The sequence below is a fragment of the Schistocerca americana genome, chromosome 6 (assembly GCF_021461395.2).
Source record: "Schistocerca americana isolate TAMUIC-IGC-003095 chromosome 6, iqSchAmer2.1, whole genome shotgun sequence".
In the NCBI taxonomy this organism is placed as follows: Eukaryota; Metazoa; Arthropoda; class Insecta; order Orthoptera; family Acrididae; genus Schistocerca; species Schistocerca americana.
In genome coordinates this window covers 312,936,394-312,955,015 of record NC_060124.1, presented here as the reverse complement: position 1 = coordinate 312,955,015, position 18,622 = coordinate 312,936,394, and the positions used below count along the sequence as shown (strand labels likewise).

At 43.2% G+C, this 18,622-nt stretch overlaps 1 protein-coding gene across 1 annotated transcript in view; it reads left to right on the top strand.

Moving 5' to 3' along the window:
* The first annotated feature begins 692 nt into the window (after nt 1–692).
* Nucleotides 693–18,622, top strand: part of LOC124619383 (rhophilin-2) — a 707,931-nt gene continuing 690,001 nt past the window's right edge. Inside the window, exon 1 of the mRNA XM_047145727.1 lies at nt 693–743. Coding sequence (XP_047001683.1) covers nt 717–743 — 27 coding nt within the window. The 5' untranslated portion in view covers nt 693–716. The remainder of the gene's footprint in view (nt 744–18,622) is intronic.

The window sequence follows — 18,622 nt, the reverse complement described above, 5'->3', positions numbered from 1 at the left end:
CCCCATACACGGCGCAAATGTTTTTGGCTGCCTCCGCTGCTGTCACCCCTCTATTTAACAGAAGAATATGTCAGAAATGTTCCGATTTCTTCACTTGGCACTCCATTTTCTAGCCTCCACAACTCCACTCACTATCTTCAAATGACAATATGTAAACTCAAACAGCAACAGTGAACAACAAATACAAATCCAGTCGTTAAATAAACCCGTAGCAACCGGAATACCAGCAAGAAAAACAAAAACGCTACGAACTTTTGGACCAACCTAATAGTTGTGGAGATGACGTATCCGAGTAAGTCTCTCTTAGAGTTTTTAGTAATTCGTCACCGGCGGAGGGGAGTTTGAGAGGCCGGAAATTTTCGCGATCGCTGGTACGTGACGCAGGGTGGAGTCATCCTTTCTGGAGAAGAGATCGCGCCTCCTGTCATTGTTAGGCGCTTTACGGGATGTTCCCGGGAAACCGTCGCGCCGCCTTTATTGTTGAAGCGCACAGCGTCGGTGGATGCGTCAGCGGCGCGCTCAGGTTGCTGGGGGTGACGCGGCCGGTGGATCGGTGCGTAGGTAGGCCTGTGAACGGCGGAGCCTCGCGTGCTTCCAGAGGAAGGAAGCGCCGAGGGAAGGGAAACGGGCAGACCTGCCCGCCGCCGCGTGGCGTGGCCAGTCGGCGCTGACTCAGTCCGTGGAGTCTCGCGCGCCAGGAAGCACGCCGCCACAGCATGCTGCTCCAGGTCGACATACCAGAGGTAAGCTTGTCCACTAAAGTGCACCGACCTAGGCTACTGGCACTACGTTTACATGCGGCACATCTTCCGAAAGACGAAAACCGAATTTCGGAAACTGTTTTTCGCTGTATTGTTTACATGTTAAGTTCTGATGCAGCTTTACAAGCCCAGTTAAATATGGCGTCTGGAAAACAGCTGTTCGAGTGCCTGATTTAGTCAGACAACCGCTATTTTTCTTCAAATAAATATTAGACAGCTTAATGATATAGTCTAATGCTCCTTCACCGCACACAGTAAGGCATTTCATCCGTATTAGCCGAATATTTTGGAAAAAAGACGTAACGTGACAACCCAAACACGATTCAGAAACGTCTGTGCGTTCACAGGGGGGAGGGAGCAGAAATCTAATGTGGAAATGGAAAACCAGCAATTAGAAACGAATTTCCGGAATCGGTTTTAGACATCTGTCCAGGTTTCCCCCACCTGTCCTCGGCTGTGGTATGTCATATTTGCCAACTTTTTAGTGCAGTGTTCAAGTGAATGTTTAGTGTTGTTCGTCTTTCCAAAGTGTTGCGAACAGAAATCATGCTGTCGCTGTGAATTTTATGTCTGACAAACTGCCTATTGGCTTCTGTCTCGGGTTCTTCGGCCGACGTTCATCTAATGATTTTTCTGACGTTTCGTCAGCACGAGTGGCTGGCATTGTCAAAGCTTCACCCTCCATTGCCGGTGGTGAACTGGCAATGGAGGGTGAAGCTTTGACAATGCCAGCCACTCGTGCTGGCGAAACGTCAGAAAAATCATTAGATGAACGTCGGCCGAAGAACCCGAGACAGAAGCCAATAGGCAGTTTGTCAACAAGTGGCCACGAAAGCCTTAACAATTTTGAATTTTATGTCTGTTGCGAACAGAAACCAGACTGTCGTCGTGTTTTTTAATTGTCTTTTATTTTACTTGTCTGCTTGATATATATTTTATTAGCATCATCATCCCTTTGTTTCTATGTTTTAAGTGCCACGATTTTTTTCCGCCATGTTACCTTTTACGTCTCCGATTTTATCGCCTGTTTTTATTATTTATTATCTTCATCCTTTTAAAACAAATTCTGTAGGCTGAAGAGCGGCATACTACGCTGCTGCCAGCTCGCCCCCTTCGGCGGGAATCGAAACTATTAAAAAAATTAATTAATTAATTAATTAATTGGTTTCAGAGTGTTTACTTGAGCAACCAGAAACAGTATTGTGAAACCGGTTTATGATATCCGGTTTTGGAAGTCCCATGTAAACATAACATGATGTGAAAATCCTGGTGTAAATATCTCACTTCTAATGCCTGGTTTCTCCTTTATCTGTAACGCGCTGTCGTTTCCTTTCGTGTTGTACGATGTAGGCTGTCCCAAAACTTACGTGTTCAAATTATACACACTTTCCTAAGTGGAGCGTAGTCGGAACTGGTAACTCAGGCGGTAAGAGGTTTTAAATGAGCAGTGCTTAAGAGCCTCTATAAACTGTTTTTCCAGCATCGATGATGTGTCGCTATCGTGAAAAACAGTACGAGGTAAAGTGCATCAAAATACTCGCAGGAGTGTAAGTTTTCTAAATTTTCTTCGCAGTGCCAGTTCAATTGATAATACGGGAACTGCGTGAAATATGACGCGCGAACGTTAACATTAAGCTACGCTACAGGTGAATCTGTAACAGTAACCTTTATTTAGCATTCAGATTCATTGGCTTCGACAACTCACTACATTATCGCCTTGCAACTTAACCTACACCGTAGATATGTCTGCCGCAACGAAAGATTTCGGGAGAGAGAGAGAGAGAGGGGGTGGGTGGGGGGGTTGTACAGTATCATACACTGGCCGATATGGCGATACTGCCATTCTCCTTTGATCATAGTCGTCACATTGGTACTTCATGTGGGTTTTGGGGTAGACAGAAGCGTCCGATCCAACGCGTCGGCTTTGACCCGTGACGTAAGGGTGTTGTCGTGTGTGACGTCATGACGGCGCGGAGTTTGGTTTGACTGTGACTGTCTCCAGTTGTTTTATCTTATTTTATTTACTTTTCTGATCTGTTCGTTCTATCTCGTGAGATTTTTTTAAATTTAAAAACACTTATTACTTATTTTAATTATCTGTTTCTTCGAATTTCTGTTTTAGTTTATTATATTTATTTTTCTGATCTGTTCGTTCTATCCCGTGAGATTTTTTTAAAAGACAAAAAACACTAATCAGCTACTGAAGCATCTTTATCTTCTATGGGTTGCAAAGGTTACGACCCCTGGGGAGGTGGGTGGGTATTCATGTCTTCACTTACACGTTGTAACTACGCAAGGCGTCTAAATTTGTTTATATTTAGTTTGCCCCCTACCCAAAACACCCCATTTACCGCGCTTGTCCCGTTAGTGTCATTAGGCTTCTTGCGGAAAGTGTGTGTGTGTGTGTGTGTGTGTGTGTGTGTGTGTGTGTGTGTTTTTGTTTCCGCCATATTTGTGACGTCATGGGTCAAAGCAGACGGGTGGGATCGGACGCTTCCGTATTTCCGGGTTTTGGTGATGCTGGTACGCAGCGTACCTAGAGGTCAAAATTAAGACTGGAAGATGGACAGTTTGGTTGTAAGTTGGCACTGCCAACGAAAATGCTAAGACAGCAAGCTACTTTCAGAAAATTAAGTTTGTCGCAGCGTTTCGATCTGTAGCGTATCCTCAGATCTGTATTAAATTGGGAGGCATTAGTTGGTTTGTGGTGTGGCAAATCCAACAAATACGCCTCGACAAATTTTATTGTAAGTGGCCTGTAGCGTAGCTCCCATGAAAATTCCTGCGTCCTCACTGTTGTGTGCTGTTTCCGAAGTTTAACCTGTTTAGACGTTAATAAAAATAGCATTCTCGCCTAAAACCCCAGCTTTCCTTGGTGGTTAACAAAATGAAAATACACGTGAGTGGGTTACAGTCACATCGTTTCGTTGCGTTACTGTCGAAGCAGTTCGTACACTGATGGTGTTACGAAATAGACTAGTAAGTGAAAAGATGTGTTGATTTTAAGACAGTTTCTCAGCTTCACTGCCTTATTGCAATGCATTCCTGCTCTCCCGAAACGCGCCATGAGGTGATAAACGAAATTATTTTGGCAGTAAAGGCAAGGATTTTATCATTTAGTTCAAATAGGGTCACAAATATCTTTAAAGGTTTTTCGTGTAAAGTTAAGATTCTTTTCTCTGATGAACGTTGTAAGACTGCCGAATCTGTAGCTTGCGCAGGGTCAAAGTTAGGCTGTAGGATTACAGTTTGGTTCTGAGAAATTCTTTTGTCGTCTGCTATAAAAACAGATTTTCTCATTCTCGTATGAGATTTCAAAGTTTTCAGTATATTGACAGCTGTCAAAAAAATTGTCCAATCCGTCCCGTCTCCCCATTTCACCATATTCCCTCGGAGCTCCCGGTACTTCGGTACACTTGAGTGTATAAAAACATAATTCGTAGTACTGGTTTATAGTCACTAGCCTTCATTATTTCCCTTCGTGTTTGGTCCCTCCTCGTATATTAGCATAAAGCTTTAGGGATTTCAGATTATTTTGAGGTTCTGGTCGAAAATGAATAGACAGAACTTTGGCGGTACACGCAGGTCAATGAGCTATGCCTTTGAAGCACGTGTTAATAAACTGCTCAGGTTTATGCATTGAGGTTTGAACGCTTCCTTGGAAAGCAATTCTCTATCGTCTGTTGTGTGTCCACCTTGCTTTTCTTGTTCTAAGGGGATTGCATGAAGTCGTAGGTGTATAAAGACCCAGTGGAAATGGAAGTGAGAGAGTTTGGTAGTGTGCTAGCTGCAGGTCTTTGAGCCGGTCGAAGTGGCCGTGCGGTTAAAGGCGCTGCAGTCTGGAACCGCAAGGCCGCTACGGTCGCAGGTTCGAATCCTGCCTCGGGCATGGATGTTTGTGATGTCCTTAGGTTAGTTAGATTTAACTAGTTCTAAGTTCTAGGGGACTAATGACCTCAGCAGTTGAGTCCCATAGTGCTCACAGCCAGATATAGCATAGATAGTAGGTCTTTGCAAGGCAGGCAACAGGGAAAACAGGGATATTAGACAGTGCAGCTGAATTTTATGCGCTGCTGTAACACATTCATTGAGTGGAGATACTTATTTTGAACATTTGTTAAGAGCGTAAATTGTTTTATTCCGTTAAACATTAAGGATTCGTTACCGACAATCAGTTACTTAAAGTAGCTAGTTTATAGACCTCTACAATCAGCATATATTGGGTCTTAAAAGGTTTTAAGCTTGTGAATGGGAGTGCTATGAACTGAACTGCCAGTACGTCTGTAATCGTCGTGATGGTGTGCTCGTACACCGTCCTATCTGACAATACACATCCGGTTCAGGCGCGATAGTTCTTTCTCTCTTTCTCTCCTCCCTCCGCCCCCCCCCCCCCAATCTCCTTCGAATTCGAAAGTATTTCTGGTGACTGGCCTCTGCAAAACGAAGGATTGTGCATACCTGATACATGTAATGTTAAGACAGATGTGTAGCATAGCCCTAGGTCTGCTTTCATCGTTAGCAACATTTGCTCCACTCTGAATTCGTCGTAGCCAAAATTTGCTTAATATTAGAGCACTTCATAGTTCCATTTAACTACAACATAAGTTCAGGTGTTCTATGTTACACAGAATACAAACTTTGCGTGTTTTTGTTTGGGTTATGTAAGTTTATCAACTATAGAAGTAAGAGTATGGGGGGATGTAAAATACGTGTCTCACTGTAATATACATGGTGTGCCAAGCCTGTATAGCCAAAATGAAACACTTTATAGAAGCCAAAATTGCGCGTTTCGAGTTGAGAAACCGATGTATATTGACCTGTAACATCGGCCAAAGTATAGGGTAAGCTAGAACGTATTAGTTTGACAAGACGAATCTAACGTGCACGTCTTAACAATATTTTTGATGCTGAATGATGGTCACTGGTCATAGCTGCTTGGTTGTATCGTATTCTCGATCACTTCCCTTTGGGTATTGGGTTCTCCTCGTACTGGAATATACATTGGTCCTAAAACAAAATTATTCAAGCAGTAAGAGATCCTTAAATTATTTTGTGATACTGGTCAAATGTGAAAAATTTAAGCCATAAGAGGTCTTGAAAGAGCGATGTGTCTGACGCATGTGTTTGTAATTTGCTTATATTTCTGCACCGACGTTTGCGATGCTACCGTGAAAACCAGTACGCTATAACGTGTGTGTTCACGGTGTTTTTTCTTCACTAAGACCTTGGTGCATAACACCCCAGTAGAAAGTGAGCAATAGGTTGGTGGTGTCCTAATTGTCCAATTGTACATTAGACATCAATATTTGAGGGAGCGCAGCAAAATTTTCTGCTTCATCTGAATGTATGTACAGAGACTGGCAGCTGTAACTTTGAACATTAGCTACGAGCCAAAGTCGTTGCTTTAAGGTGTAAGTTGCTAGTAAAAATCTGACTATTTATTACCGACCATTAGTTAGTCATTTAACTCACACAGTTTCGAAATCTCTGCTGTCTTCATAAACTTGGCTCTAAAGGTGTGTGATACCCTGTATGTGAGAGTTACCAATTGTCAGTGTCTCTTGCCATGTGTTAATCTGACGTTACTCCCAGCTCGGGTCCCCCATCCCCCTTCTCTCTCTCTCTCTCTCTCTCTCTCTCTCTCTCTCTCTCTCTCTCTCTCTCACACACACACACACAAAATAGTTGTCGTGATACGCTAAAAGTGAATACGTAATGAAGGTTGTGGTAACATGTTATTCTCTAGCATAGCCTGAACTCCATCTTCGTCGTCGCTCCGTATTTAACACGCATTACGAGGACGTGTGAACTGTTATTGATTGTACCATCTGAGAATCTGTCAGTATGTCGTAGTCTACATTTGTTGCATATTTAAGGTTTGTGTTTTTATAAATAACTAAAACTGGAGGGTAAATACAGAAATACTGTTATATAGTAGACAAATATCATATGAGTGTTTGGTGCAGATGTATATATGTCGGACTTAAACTACAAAAAAATGCAGGAAAGACAATGCGTACCTCTTACCATAATATCCCTGGCGTGGCAAACTCCTAGTCAAAATAAGTCGGTACAGGAACCTAAACTGCATATTTTGAGGTAAGGAAACATTGACCAGAAATATTTTAGGCTTAGATGAGCAAGGCCTTTGAGGCAAGCGTTGGTAAAACGCTTATGTCTGTGCATAAACGTTGGTGGTGTTCCATTAACAACCAAAAGATCGTCTGCGTGCGCGCGGTGGATTCTTCAGTGTGCAGAAGATCGGTATACTGCCGTTCGGATTTTCCTACTGTCAGCACCTTTGGTAGCATTTTTAAAATGTAGGTTGTGTTGGGAATGATCTGTACCGTCCCCCGAAGTCTAGATTACGTTGGAAGGTGACCGTGTTTTGGTTGTCGAAGCGAACGAATAACGACGGCAGTCTACATTTTGTGCACGTTCTGGATGAAGTAAAAGCTGGAGACGAACTGCGTCACTGCACAGAAGCAAAATATAGTTAAATATGACAATTTCATGTGCCGTAGTAATGCAAGGATTCAAAATGGCATTCGTCACTTTGAACAGCTTCTTGGGGCTTAAGTTGTTGCGTTAAGGTGTATCATGTTCGTAAATAAATTAAATATCCATTGCCGAGCATTAATGACTCAAAGTACTCAATTCAGAAACTTCTGCCGTCTATATAATTTTGATCTTACAGATTTCAGGCGTATACTATGTGGAAGTGTTATGAACTGTCAGTATGTCTATGATCGTAATGGTGTCTTAAAACTACAGTCATATATGAGAATCGACGAAATCCAAGTTTCCTGCGACAGCATTCTCGGTATACTTGCCGCATCACACCTGGGTAAAATGCGGACCTTTCGACGAAATCCTCCGTCTGTGCCGGGAACAACACTGTCGTGGCTGCTACTCTTATTATTATTATTATTATTATTATTATTATTATTATTTACCTCCCATCGGCCCATATGGGTGGGGGCTGCCAGCATTACAATATCCCTTTCTTCAGGCTAGAGCATTTTCAGATATTAAAGGAGAAATGACAACAGTTATGGATGCGTAATTTAAAAATACTTTAAAAACATATTACTCGTAGTGGTGAAATTCTAAAAAGGAAATAAAGACTGACAGCTACAGAAAAGAAAGCAAAAACTTTATAATATACAGTTCAGCACATTTCTCAGTATCTTCTTAGCATCGAAAGCTCGCCTCCGTGCACTAAGAAGATTATAGCTGCTGTATCGGTCGTACTTCTCGCACATTGATTTCTATTGCTTCTTTAATGATGGAATGCCAATATGGTACGGATGACCGATTTAGTTGCTTCTGCACACTGTATACTACAGCCTGACACAGTTGCAACGTTTCGCTGCTGCCTCAGCCGGCGGGCCTATTCAGTGGATAGGAGCAGTTCCGGAATTCAGCGGGCAGCGACGTTGTCGTGTTCAAAATGTCGTTGCAAGATGAAAACTGATCCATGATCGATTTTCACTTTTATAGCTATCGCGTTGACTGTGATACGCTGGTCTTTAGAGAACCAATGCCTCAACTTCTCGCGATTTCCGGTTGTTCACAGAAATACGGTGTGCACTCCGTTCTTCGCCATTCAGACTTGTTTGATCACGCTGGAAGCATCGTCGTCACCTGATCACTTTAATATGATAGTACGTTTTTGCCCAACATTTTCAACAACTCAGCATGGATTTTTGCAGTGTTGTTACCTTACCGTTCCACATTATCAATGTATTGTGGCATTATTTATTTATTTTTGGTCCTCTGGTGGCGTGCTACGAAATTGTGGCTCGAGGGATTTAAATGTATATGACGATTGCAGGTACGTACTTGTAAAGATATAAAAATGACGTTAAGAGGATGATCTGATAAGTCTGGTAAAAAAGCCAGAAAAATGTGAATGTTCAGGTTTTGGCGGCGCAAAGACTGTTCCATTATGTTTCGGGTGTGCAGCTGCACGCCCGAAGCTTAATGGAAAAGCCAGAAAAATGTTTGGTAAACAACTTACGTCAGTTCTCGGCATAGTCTCCTTTGTGGGATATACATTGGTCCAGCTATCCTCCAGCCTTTTCAGCCCATCGGAAAAATAGCTTCTGTCAAACTCCGCAAAATACTGGTTGGCTGCAACTATCACTTCATTTGATGAAAATTTCTTCCCATCCGGTCACAGTTTCAAATTATGGAGCAGGAAGACGTCACTTGGAGCTAAATCCAGTGAATAGGCTGGATGAAGAATAGATTCAAAGCCCAGTTCATGCACTTTCGCCATTGTTATCGCTGATGTGTGGCATGGTGCATTATCCTGACGAAAGAACACTTTTTGGCGTGTCAACCTTGGTCACTTTTCAGCCAACGCAAGTTTCATACGATCCTGCGATGACGCAGGATAGGGTCCATTTACGGTTTTGCCTTTTCTCAAGTAATGTGTGAGGATTATTCTTCGGGGATAAAAAACGTGGCTGTTACCTTAGTAGCTGACAAAGTGGTCTACGCCTTGTTAGGTGACCTTTCACTATGCGTTATACTTTATTTTGACTCGGGTGTGTAATGACGGATCAAGGTTTCTTCAACACTCACAAAACGGCACAAAAAGTTTTGCGGATTGCGAGTAAAAATTACCAGACATGTTATGCTGGATGCCCTTTCGGTTGTCTGTGAGCAATCGCGGCACCGACCCCGCACACAGCTGCTTCCGCGCAGGACAGCTGGACATAATGCACTCGCACACCTGAGCTGTCCACGGTCTCAGCAAGCTGTCGAATTTCTATTCGGCTATCTTCCATTAGCATATCATGGATCTTGTAAGTAGTTTCCTTTGCGGCGATCCCAATTGGGCGGTCGGAAAGCGAATAGTATTCTGTGTCTGTCCGACCACTTCAAATTCTTTAATCCAAAAGTAAATGGTCTTCAGTGATGGTACAGAGTTCACGTAAACTTCTCATAGCTCTGTTTGATTTGTTCAACAGTCCAACCCTTCACATGAAAAGGTTTAACTGCACGAAACTCGGTTTTCTCCATTTTCAGTCGCAGTCTACACACTGCCAATTCGAACGGCTGGCTGTACATTGTTGAAATACCATCCTTTGAATATTCAAGCTTACCAACCATTAAGGCGCAACAAAAATGTTCCACACTTTCATAACAATTTACCACACTTATCAAACCACCCTCGTGCTTCATTTGTCCAAGGGGATATTTAAAACTTTTACTAAAAAGATAATCGTAGAGGAGGATGCGTATCACAGCAGGTAGTCAGCTTCCGTCGGAACTTGTACGGTGAAATAATGGATAAAATCCACGGATGAGCCACGGCACGGAGGAAGGCGAATGACAGAAAAGGAAGTCTATTGCATGTTCTCTATACATTGGCCGAGAATCGGTGTGATTAGAACATGTCCTCTGACATTGTAATAACCGGAAGAAAGTGACGCAAGGATCTGTGGGACATTCTCTTGTTTCTGTAGGCACGATAGCGTATGTATATGTAGTAATTAACGGGCAGCACGCTAGAAAGTAAGCGGCAAAAGTGCGTTTAACAAGTATCTCACGCCGAGTGCTTCATAATAAGCTCTGTCTTCGTCTCATGCGTGTCTTTAAGTGGCTTCATTTAAACTCGCAGTTTATTTTGTTTTGCAGAGATTAAATGTACATCAGTCACAGGCACCGCAAACAAGAAGTCGCGTGGGAGCTTCACTTCTTTTGGGCTAATGGTATGTTCCTTCGAATGCGCTCTACTCCCTTGATAGAACAGTTACCCAAGACTAAATCTTGTAAGCGCCGATAGTTGAGAAGAAAGAATGAACTGGAAGTAGGGAAATCTTTACGTTCTCTGCATATTTTGTCGTTCCATTTCAAATGTTTCATACTGTTAGCTGTAGTCAGTATCTCTCCCGGTTACCTGAATCAGCTCAAAAAATTGTCGAATAGGTTGTTATCGTATATGAACGCATAATATATGTTCTACAATATGTCTCCTTCGAAACAACGCTGTGGCAGGGGCGATATTCCTTACATGCCAGAAGTACAAAATGTCTCTGATGAAATGTTAGCTTGGCGTATCTTCAGTAAAAGTTGGACGTAAAACTATTTTGAAACACTGTTGTCACATGCACGATGAGTATCATCATTCAGTAACGAATAAGTGTGTTGCCAAGTGAGAGCAGTGGCTAGAGTCTTGCGTTGGGATACTACAGTTGCAGACCCCGATGCACTGTATTTCCTATTTTTAAGGAGCTTGGTATGTTACCTGGCTTCCTGGTCGTTGTACAGCAACTGCAGCATGTTTTATACAAAACACGTGCAATTACACTCTTCAGAAAAAGTTTTGCGTAGGCCTATGCCATGTAGGTGTGTTGCCGTTGACTGTTGCTGTACAGATGGCAAAGTCATCGCTGACGTTGTTTGTAAACATACAGGCAGTTGCCATAGCGTCACCTGCGTGTAGAATGCCGGGTTCAAATGACTGCAGAATTTAATTTCTGCGTGAAGCACCAGTAGCAAAGCATTACAGATGTCTGTGGAACAGTAATGAACAGCCATCATGCTACGGAGGATAGTCGCGACCAATGTTCGGGTCTGTATCACTGTTACGCGCGGAAGAGTTACCAAGTAGGGAAGTTGATCATATGCACTAGAGCCAAAGTGATGTGGTGCAGGCATGGAATCGGTTCCATTGACAGGTAGTGTTGAGGTCTTGAACCGCCCAGGCCGTCCGCGTTCTACAGGTGCACAGGGTAAGATATCTGAGACTTCTGAACCAAAGGAACCGTGGGCTGAATGCTCCAGAATTTAATTCGGCGTTGGAAGAGACTACACGTCATGTATCGCTGCGAACTGTGAGGAGACGACTGCATGATGAGAATCTGCATTCTCTACGACCTGGAAAGCACAAAGTCTTTCACCACACCACCATGGACTCCGTTACAGATCAAGAAATTACGCAGAATGGGCGCCCAGGATTGTTTTCGGGCTTTGTTCGCGGACGAAAACGGATCTGATAGTCGCAGATACCGTGTTTGGGGACAACCAGTTAATGTCGAACGCCCCCAATGTGTCCCACAGGTACAAACAAGTATGTGGTGGAGTGATGTTCTGGTGTGGCATTACATAGGGCCATTGTACATTTCTTGTAGTTGTTGAGGACAATATCACTGTTCTACAGTGCAGGGGCGCTATTCTGCGTCCAATAGTGGGACGATATCGCCAACATTTTGCTGTTAATTTCATCTTGACGGATGGCAACTCGCATTCTCATCGTGCTGTTCCGGTGAACGCGTTCCTTCAGCACGCTAAGAATTGAGTGATCCGCCTGTTCCTCAGACATGAGCCTAATGCGATATGTGTGGAATCGTTTGAAACGAGCTGTTTTTGGAAGTTGACAACGACTGCGTACTCTGTGCGACGTACGCAAAATCGCTATCGAAGAGCAGGCAAACTTCTACCAGTGCTGGCTTTGGTCTCATCGATGTTACGCCAAGGCGGATTGAAACCTGCATCCGTGCAAGGGGACCATCCACCATATAATGACGTTGTTCATCAGTTCTGTGGGAAAAAAACCATGGGGAACAGACGGTTTTCTCTATGCCATCAGTTCCGAAATAAAGATGCGATGCAGAACTTTTGTTGATGTGTGTATTTAGTACGAACACAGAACTGAGGGTTACCTTTTGTGATATGCCACTTTTAAAAGAAAGTAACGTTGACAGTTGATCGAAAAGCATGGAGTGCAACAGAACAGAGTATACGTTTAAAGGAAAAAGTCTTAAAGTGTGAAATAATAAAAACAATTGTACTCTCGTTCTGTATCAGTATTAATAATTGCACGTGTTTTGTATAATATCTGCTGTACAAGTTGCATTCAAGTTCTAAGGCCTCCGATTTTTTTTCTCCGGACTGGAAATACATAGAAACATGCGCATTGTTTTAAAATGAGGCCACGTTCATTGTCAATACGTCCCAAAGATGGCAACACCGTACGGCAGATGGAATTTTACTGCCAGCAGCGAGAATGAGCACTGTTTAAAATACTTAAAATGGCGACGTTTTCCTTACTTCAACAGCGTGCAATCATTCGTTTTCTGAATTTGCGTGGTGTGAAACCAATTGAAATTCATCGACAGGTGAAGGAGATATGTGGTGACGGAGTTATGGATGTGTCGAAAGTGCATTCGTGGGTGCGACAGTTTAATGAAGGCAGAACATCGTGTGACAACAAACCGAAACAACCTCGGGGTCGCACAAGCCGGTCTGACGATATGATCGAAAAAGTGGAGAGAATTGTTTTGGGGATCGCCGAATGACTGTTGAACAGATCGCCTCCAGAGTTGGCATTTCTGTGGGTTCTGTGCACACGAAACTGCATGACGACCTGAAAATGCGAAAAGTGTCATCCAGGTGGGTGCCACGAATGCTGACGGACGACCACATGGCTGCCCATGTGGCACATTGCCTAGCAGTGTTGACTCGCAACGACAGCATGAATGGGACTTCCTTTTCACCGTTTGTGACAATGGATGAGACGTGGATGCCATTTTTCAATCCAGAAACGAAGCGCCAGTCAGCTCAACGGAAGCACACAGATTCACCGCCACCAAAAAAATTTCGGGTAACAGCCAGTGCTGAAAAAATGATGGTGTCCATGTTCTGGGACAGCGAGGGCGTAATCCTTACCCATTGCGTTCCAAATGGCACTATGGCAACAGGCGCATCCTACGAAAATGTTTTGAAGAAAAAATTCCTTCCTGCACTGCAACAAAAACGTCCAGGAAGGGCTGCACGTGTGCTGTTTCACCAAGACAACGCACCCGCACATCGAGCTAACGTTACACAACAGTTTCTTCGTGATAACAACTTTGAAGTGATTCCTCATGCTCCCTATTCACCTGACCTGGCTCCTAGTGACTTTTGGCATTTTCCAACAATGAAAGACACTCTCCGTGTCCGCACATGCACCAGCCGTGCCGCTATTGCCTCAGCGATTTTCCAGTCGTCAAAACAGACTATTAAAGAAGCCTTTGCCGCTGCCATGGGATCATGGCGTCAGCGTTGTGAAAAATGGGTACGTCTGCAGGGCGATTACGTCGAGAAGTAACGCCAGTTTCATCGATTTCGGGTGAGTAGTTAATCAGAAAAAAATCGGAGGCCTTAGAACGTGAATGCACCTCGTATAACAATTAAGAAGCCAGACACTATCACGCAAGCCAAAATTAGAAAATTAAACAAAACGCACCTCGACCCGGAATCGAAATAGAGTATTCTAACGCTAATCTGTGTCTGCGAAACACTGTGTGGGGAAATATGACTAAAAATTGTTAATAGAAAATGCTTTTCCTCCTTCTGTAGAGTAGAAATTGCAAACTAACTCATATTAACTGTTGTTGTTGTTGTTGTTGTTGTTGTTGTTGTTGTTGTTGTTGTTGTTGTGGTCTTCAGTCCAGAGACTGGTTTGATGCAGCTCTCCATGCTACTCTATCCTGTGCAAGCTGCTTCATCTCCCAGTACCTACTGCAACCTGCATCCTTCTGAATCTGTTTAGTGTATTCATCTCTTGGTCTTCCTCTACGATTTTTACGCTCCACGCTGCCCTCCAGTACTAAATTGGTGATCCCTTGATGCCCCAGAACTTGTCCTACCAACCGATCCCTTCTTCTAGTCAAGTTGTGCCACAAGCTCCTCTTCTCCCCAATCCTATTCAATATCTCCTCATTAGTTATGTGATCTACCCATCTAATCTTCAGCATTCTTCTGTAGCACCACATTTCGAAAGCTTCTATTCTCTTCTTGTCCATACTAGTTATCGTCCATGTTTCACTTCCATACATGGCTACACTCCATACAAATACTTTCAGAAACGACTTCCTGACACTTAAATCTATACTCAATGTTAACAAATTTCTCTTCTTCAGAAACGCTTTCCTTGCCATTGCCAGTCTACATTTGATATCTTCTCTACTTCAACCATCATCAGTTATTTTGCTCCCCAAACAGCAAATCTCCTTAACTACTTTGTCTCATTTCCTAATCTAATTACCTCAGCATCACCCGACTTAATTCGACTACATTCCATTATCCTCGTTTTGCTTTTGTTGACGTTCATCTTGTACCCTACTTTCAAGACACTGTCCATTCCGTTCAACTGCTCTTCAAAGTCCTTTGCTGTCTCTGACAGAATTAGAATGTCATCGGCGAACCTCAAAGTTTTTATTTCTTCTCCATGGATTATAATACCTACTCTGAACGTTTCTTTTGTTTCCTTTACTGCTTGCTCAATATACAGATTGAATAGCATCGGGGATATGCTACAACCCTGTCTCACTCCCTTCCCAACCACTGCTTCCCTTTGATGCCCCTCGACTCTTATAACTGCCATCTGGTTTCTGTACAAATTGTAAATAGCCTTTTGCTCCCTGTATTTTACCCCCGCCAACATCAGAATTTGAAAGAGAGTATTCCAGTCAACATTGTCAAAAGCTTTCTCCAAGTCTACAAATGCTAGAAACGTAGGTTTGCCTTTCCTTAATCTAGCTTCTAAGATAAGTCGTAGGGTCAGTATTGCCTCACGTGTTCCAATATTTCTACGGAATCCAAACTGGTCTTCCCCGAGGTTGGCTTCTACCAGTTTTTCCATTCGTCTGTAAAGAATTCGCGTTAGTATTTTGCATCCGTGACTTATTAAATTGATTGTTCGGTAATTTTCACATCTGTCAGAACCTGTTTTCTTTGGGATTGGAATTATTATATTCTTCTTGAAGTCTGAGGGTATTTCGCCTGTCTCATACATCGTGCTCACCAGATTGTAGAGTTTTGTATAACTCTGAATGACGAAATAGTTTGAGGATTTCACGATAAATGAGTCTGCACACACTTGCTACTATTCAGTATCCATTAATGTGTTTTCAAACCGACCCTGAATTGAATACGCCTGTGTGCCGCAGCAGAATTGAAGAGCAATTTGTGAAGATCAGTTTTGCTAGCGGGGACAGAGGCTTCCCGCCCCCCTTCTCTCTCTCTCTCTCTCTCTCACTCTCACTCACTCTCTCTCCCCCCCCCCCCTTCCCAAATGTGTATGCGAGTATAGGTGACACGCATTTTCGTGAGAGATTATTGAAGAGTGTGGTTTGGAAACAAGTTCCGTAAACTTCATTTGAAGGGCGTCGCGAGGTGGTCACCAAAAGCGGGACGCGAGCGTTCCGCAACGTACGGACGTGCCGTGCCGTAATGCTAAAGCGTGCACCGTCAGCGCATCGCAGCCCACTGCCCGTCTTGTTTTCTTAGCGCCGCCGCTGCCGAGAACTTAATGGCGCTTTCGTAAAGGTATCCCCCAACTTAATGAACACAGACGACTACCAAACAGCTCGGTATCGTGTGCGTATTTGTTCACTTCTTGTGTCTCACATTGCACTTCACGTGATTCTTTGTTTACTATGCTGGCCATCATGCCTCGCGAAAAAGGCAGTGACATAAAAATCTTGTCTGCATGGTGTTTCGTAACGTGTGTTTAAGACATAGTTGGTTGCTGGTTAAGGGACTAAACAGTGTTAAATTTTGTTGTAGGCCGTGAGCTGCATGTGAAAATACGTAGCAGCGAGATCGGTACTCGTGCATACAACCCAACATCAATGGCATCTGATACAGAGGACAAATTTATACATACAAATGTATAAAAGATATGTTTTATACATTACAGCAGAACTATAGGATTACATACATACTGTGCGCGTCTCTATAAAATGATCAGTCTGTCAAGTATGAAATATTTGTAATGTTAAAATTGACTTTGCCCTGACCACTAATGTTTCCACCCTGTGACAGTAATATCTTTGTCTGTAATAGCTATACATTGTACACATGACAACCTGTTCACCACAGAGGTAAGGCAAATGACGGTCCCTATCGTGATCAGGCATGATTATAATTAGGTTGTAAATATCACAGGGTTTTGTGTTTCCTACATCCACACTATTTTAACATCATAAACATTTCATACTTAACAGTAGTTGTCATTTCATACAGGTGCAGACAACATGTAAGGTCAGTGATGGCGGGCTGTATACCTGAATGGTGGTCTGAAAATTAAAAAGTTTTACATGCAGCTCACGGCGTACATCAAGATGTGCTTAGGCGAGATGCAACAATCGTGTAATTGTCGTCCTTCGATACTCAAATGACGAGCGTTTCTTCGGTAAGCTGAAGAGTGAGGAAGTCCCCACTCCCTGCGTCTAGCTACATCAGAAGGAGCACGTATAGGCTCCTTCCCAAGGTCGCATCAGCCCTTCTGCAGTACTCTCTTCAAGTCACTGGCGACGCAGTGCTCAGACACGGGTGGGAGTGTTTATTTCTATGAAATGTGTCACCACAATACGGAATACAGAATTTAGTGACTATATACCCATCGCGAGAAACACACAGTCTCCGTAAACCACCGCACAGTACAATGCAGTGCTAGAGGGAAGCTGATTCTTAATCATCTTGTACGGCAGGTAAAGCGTTCTTCCGGAAAAGGCAGTTTGCCTCATCACAAGCTGAAGCGTTTCCTTTTATTTTTATCTAATTATCTGATGTCTGTTAATGTCGATTATGAAAGGTGGATAACGTACAACTAAATATATCTAATAAAACGTAGCTATTTATAAACCGTTGAACACTTCGGTAAACCCAATGAACATTTACATTTGGACAATTTCCCCCAACTGTAACATACGTTAAGGCAACGTCGCTGAGAAAAAAGGTAGATTATTCCCCTTCTCTTCGCACATCCATTTTTCTCGTTCGTTCATGGTAGCTTGTACAGAACAGATGTAAGCGGAGTTCAATTTTGATGGCTTAATGATTATCTACTTCACATTAATTAGTGAACTTCATTATTTTACAAGGACAACCATCCTGTCTCCATCTTATTTACTCAGTCTGTATTGCATTTTAAATACTATTCAGTGGAAAAATTAGGAGAGGCTGGTGGCGGATTGTGGGGAGGCGGACGACTGGACACTCGACGCATTCCGTTATCTGCTTCACAATAGAATCCCAGAACCCCCATGCGATACTCAATCCGATAATTTCCCTTCATGTACGTAACATTTTATTGCGAGAACTGCATGGGTCTGATCGGTTACCGCTTTCGAACATTGACACCGGCCAACTTGCTCATCGGCATGATGCAGTCCTAATTACAAGAGAAAGCATTCTGATGGACTATAGTAATATCTAAACAGATTGTCGGTAAGCAATTTGGGTTGCCTCTACGTCCCGACCGACTGACATACGCAAAATTACGCATATTATTAACTGTCAATTAATGAGGCCCCCTCCTCTCAGCCCCCCCCCCCCCCAACCCCGTTGAATTTTTTAACACCGAGACACAGGAGGGAAAGCGACAATCACAACGCGCTGCTAACTCTTCAGTTTACAGCCTGACTATAGGAGTAACGCCATGTGAATTCTGTATACAAAGAAAGATTACACGACGGGTTTCCCATTAAAAGTAGTTTTAAATTTTGGTTGTACGTGGCAACAGTGTTACGCACCGTGTAGGGGGTAAAAAACATCACCTATCAGGTGTCTGAATGCGACTGCTGCACGATTTTGGCATATGGAGATGGCGTTTAATTTCGCCTTTATATTGTTGTCAGCGTTGGTCTGCATCTCATGACCGTGGTCTATGGAGTCGATGGGTTCAGGAGGACCGAACTCGACGTCATTTAGAACCTGGGCGACCAAAGCGACTTGCGCCCTAGAGGACAGACAAATACGCTGCCCAGTCCCATTCTGACCACCTGTCAAAAGCCTCAGTAATCGCCTTTCGCAGCGTGGACGTGCGACATATGCAGTATTAATGTCAACGAGGTTCT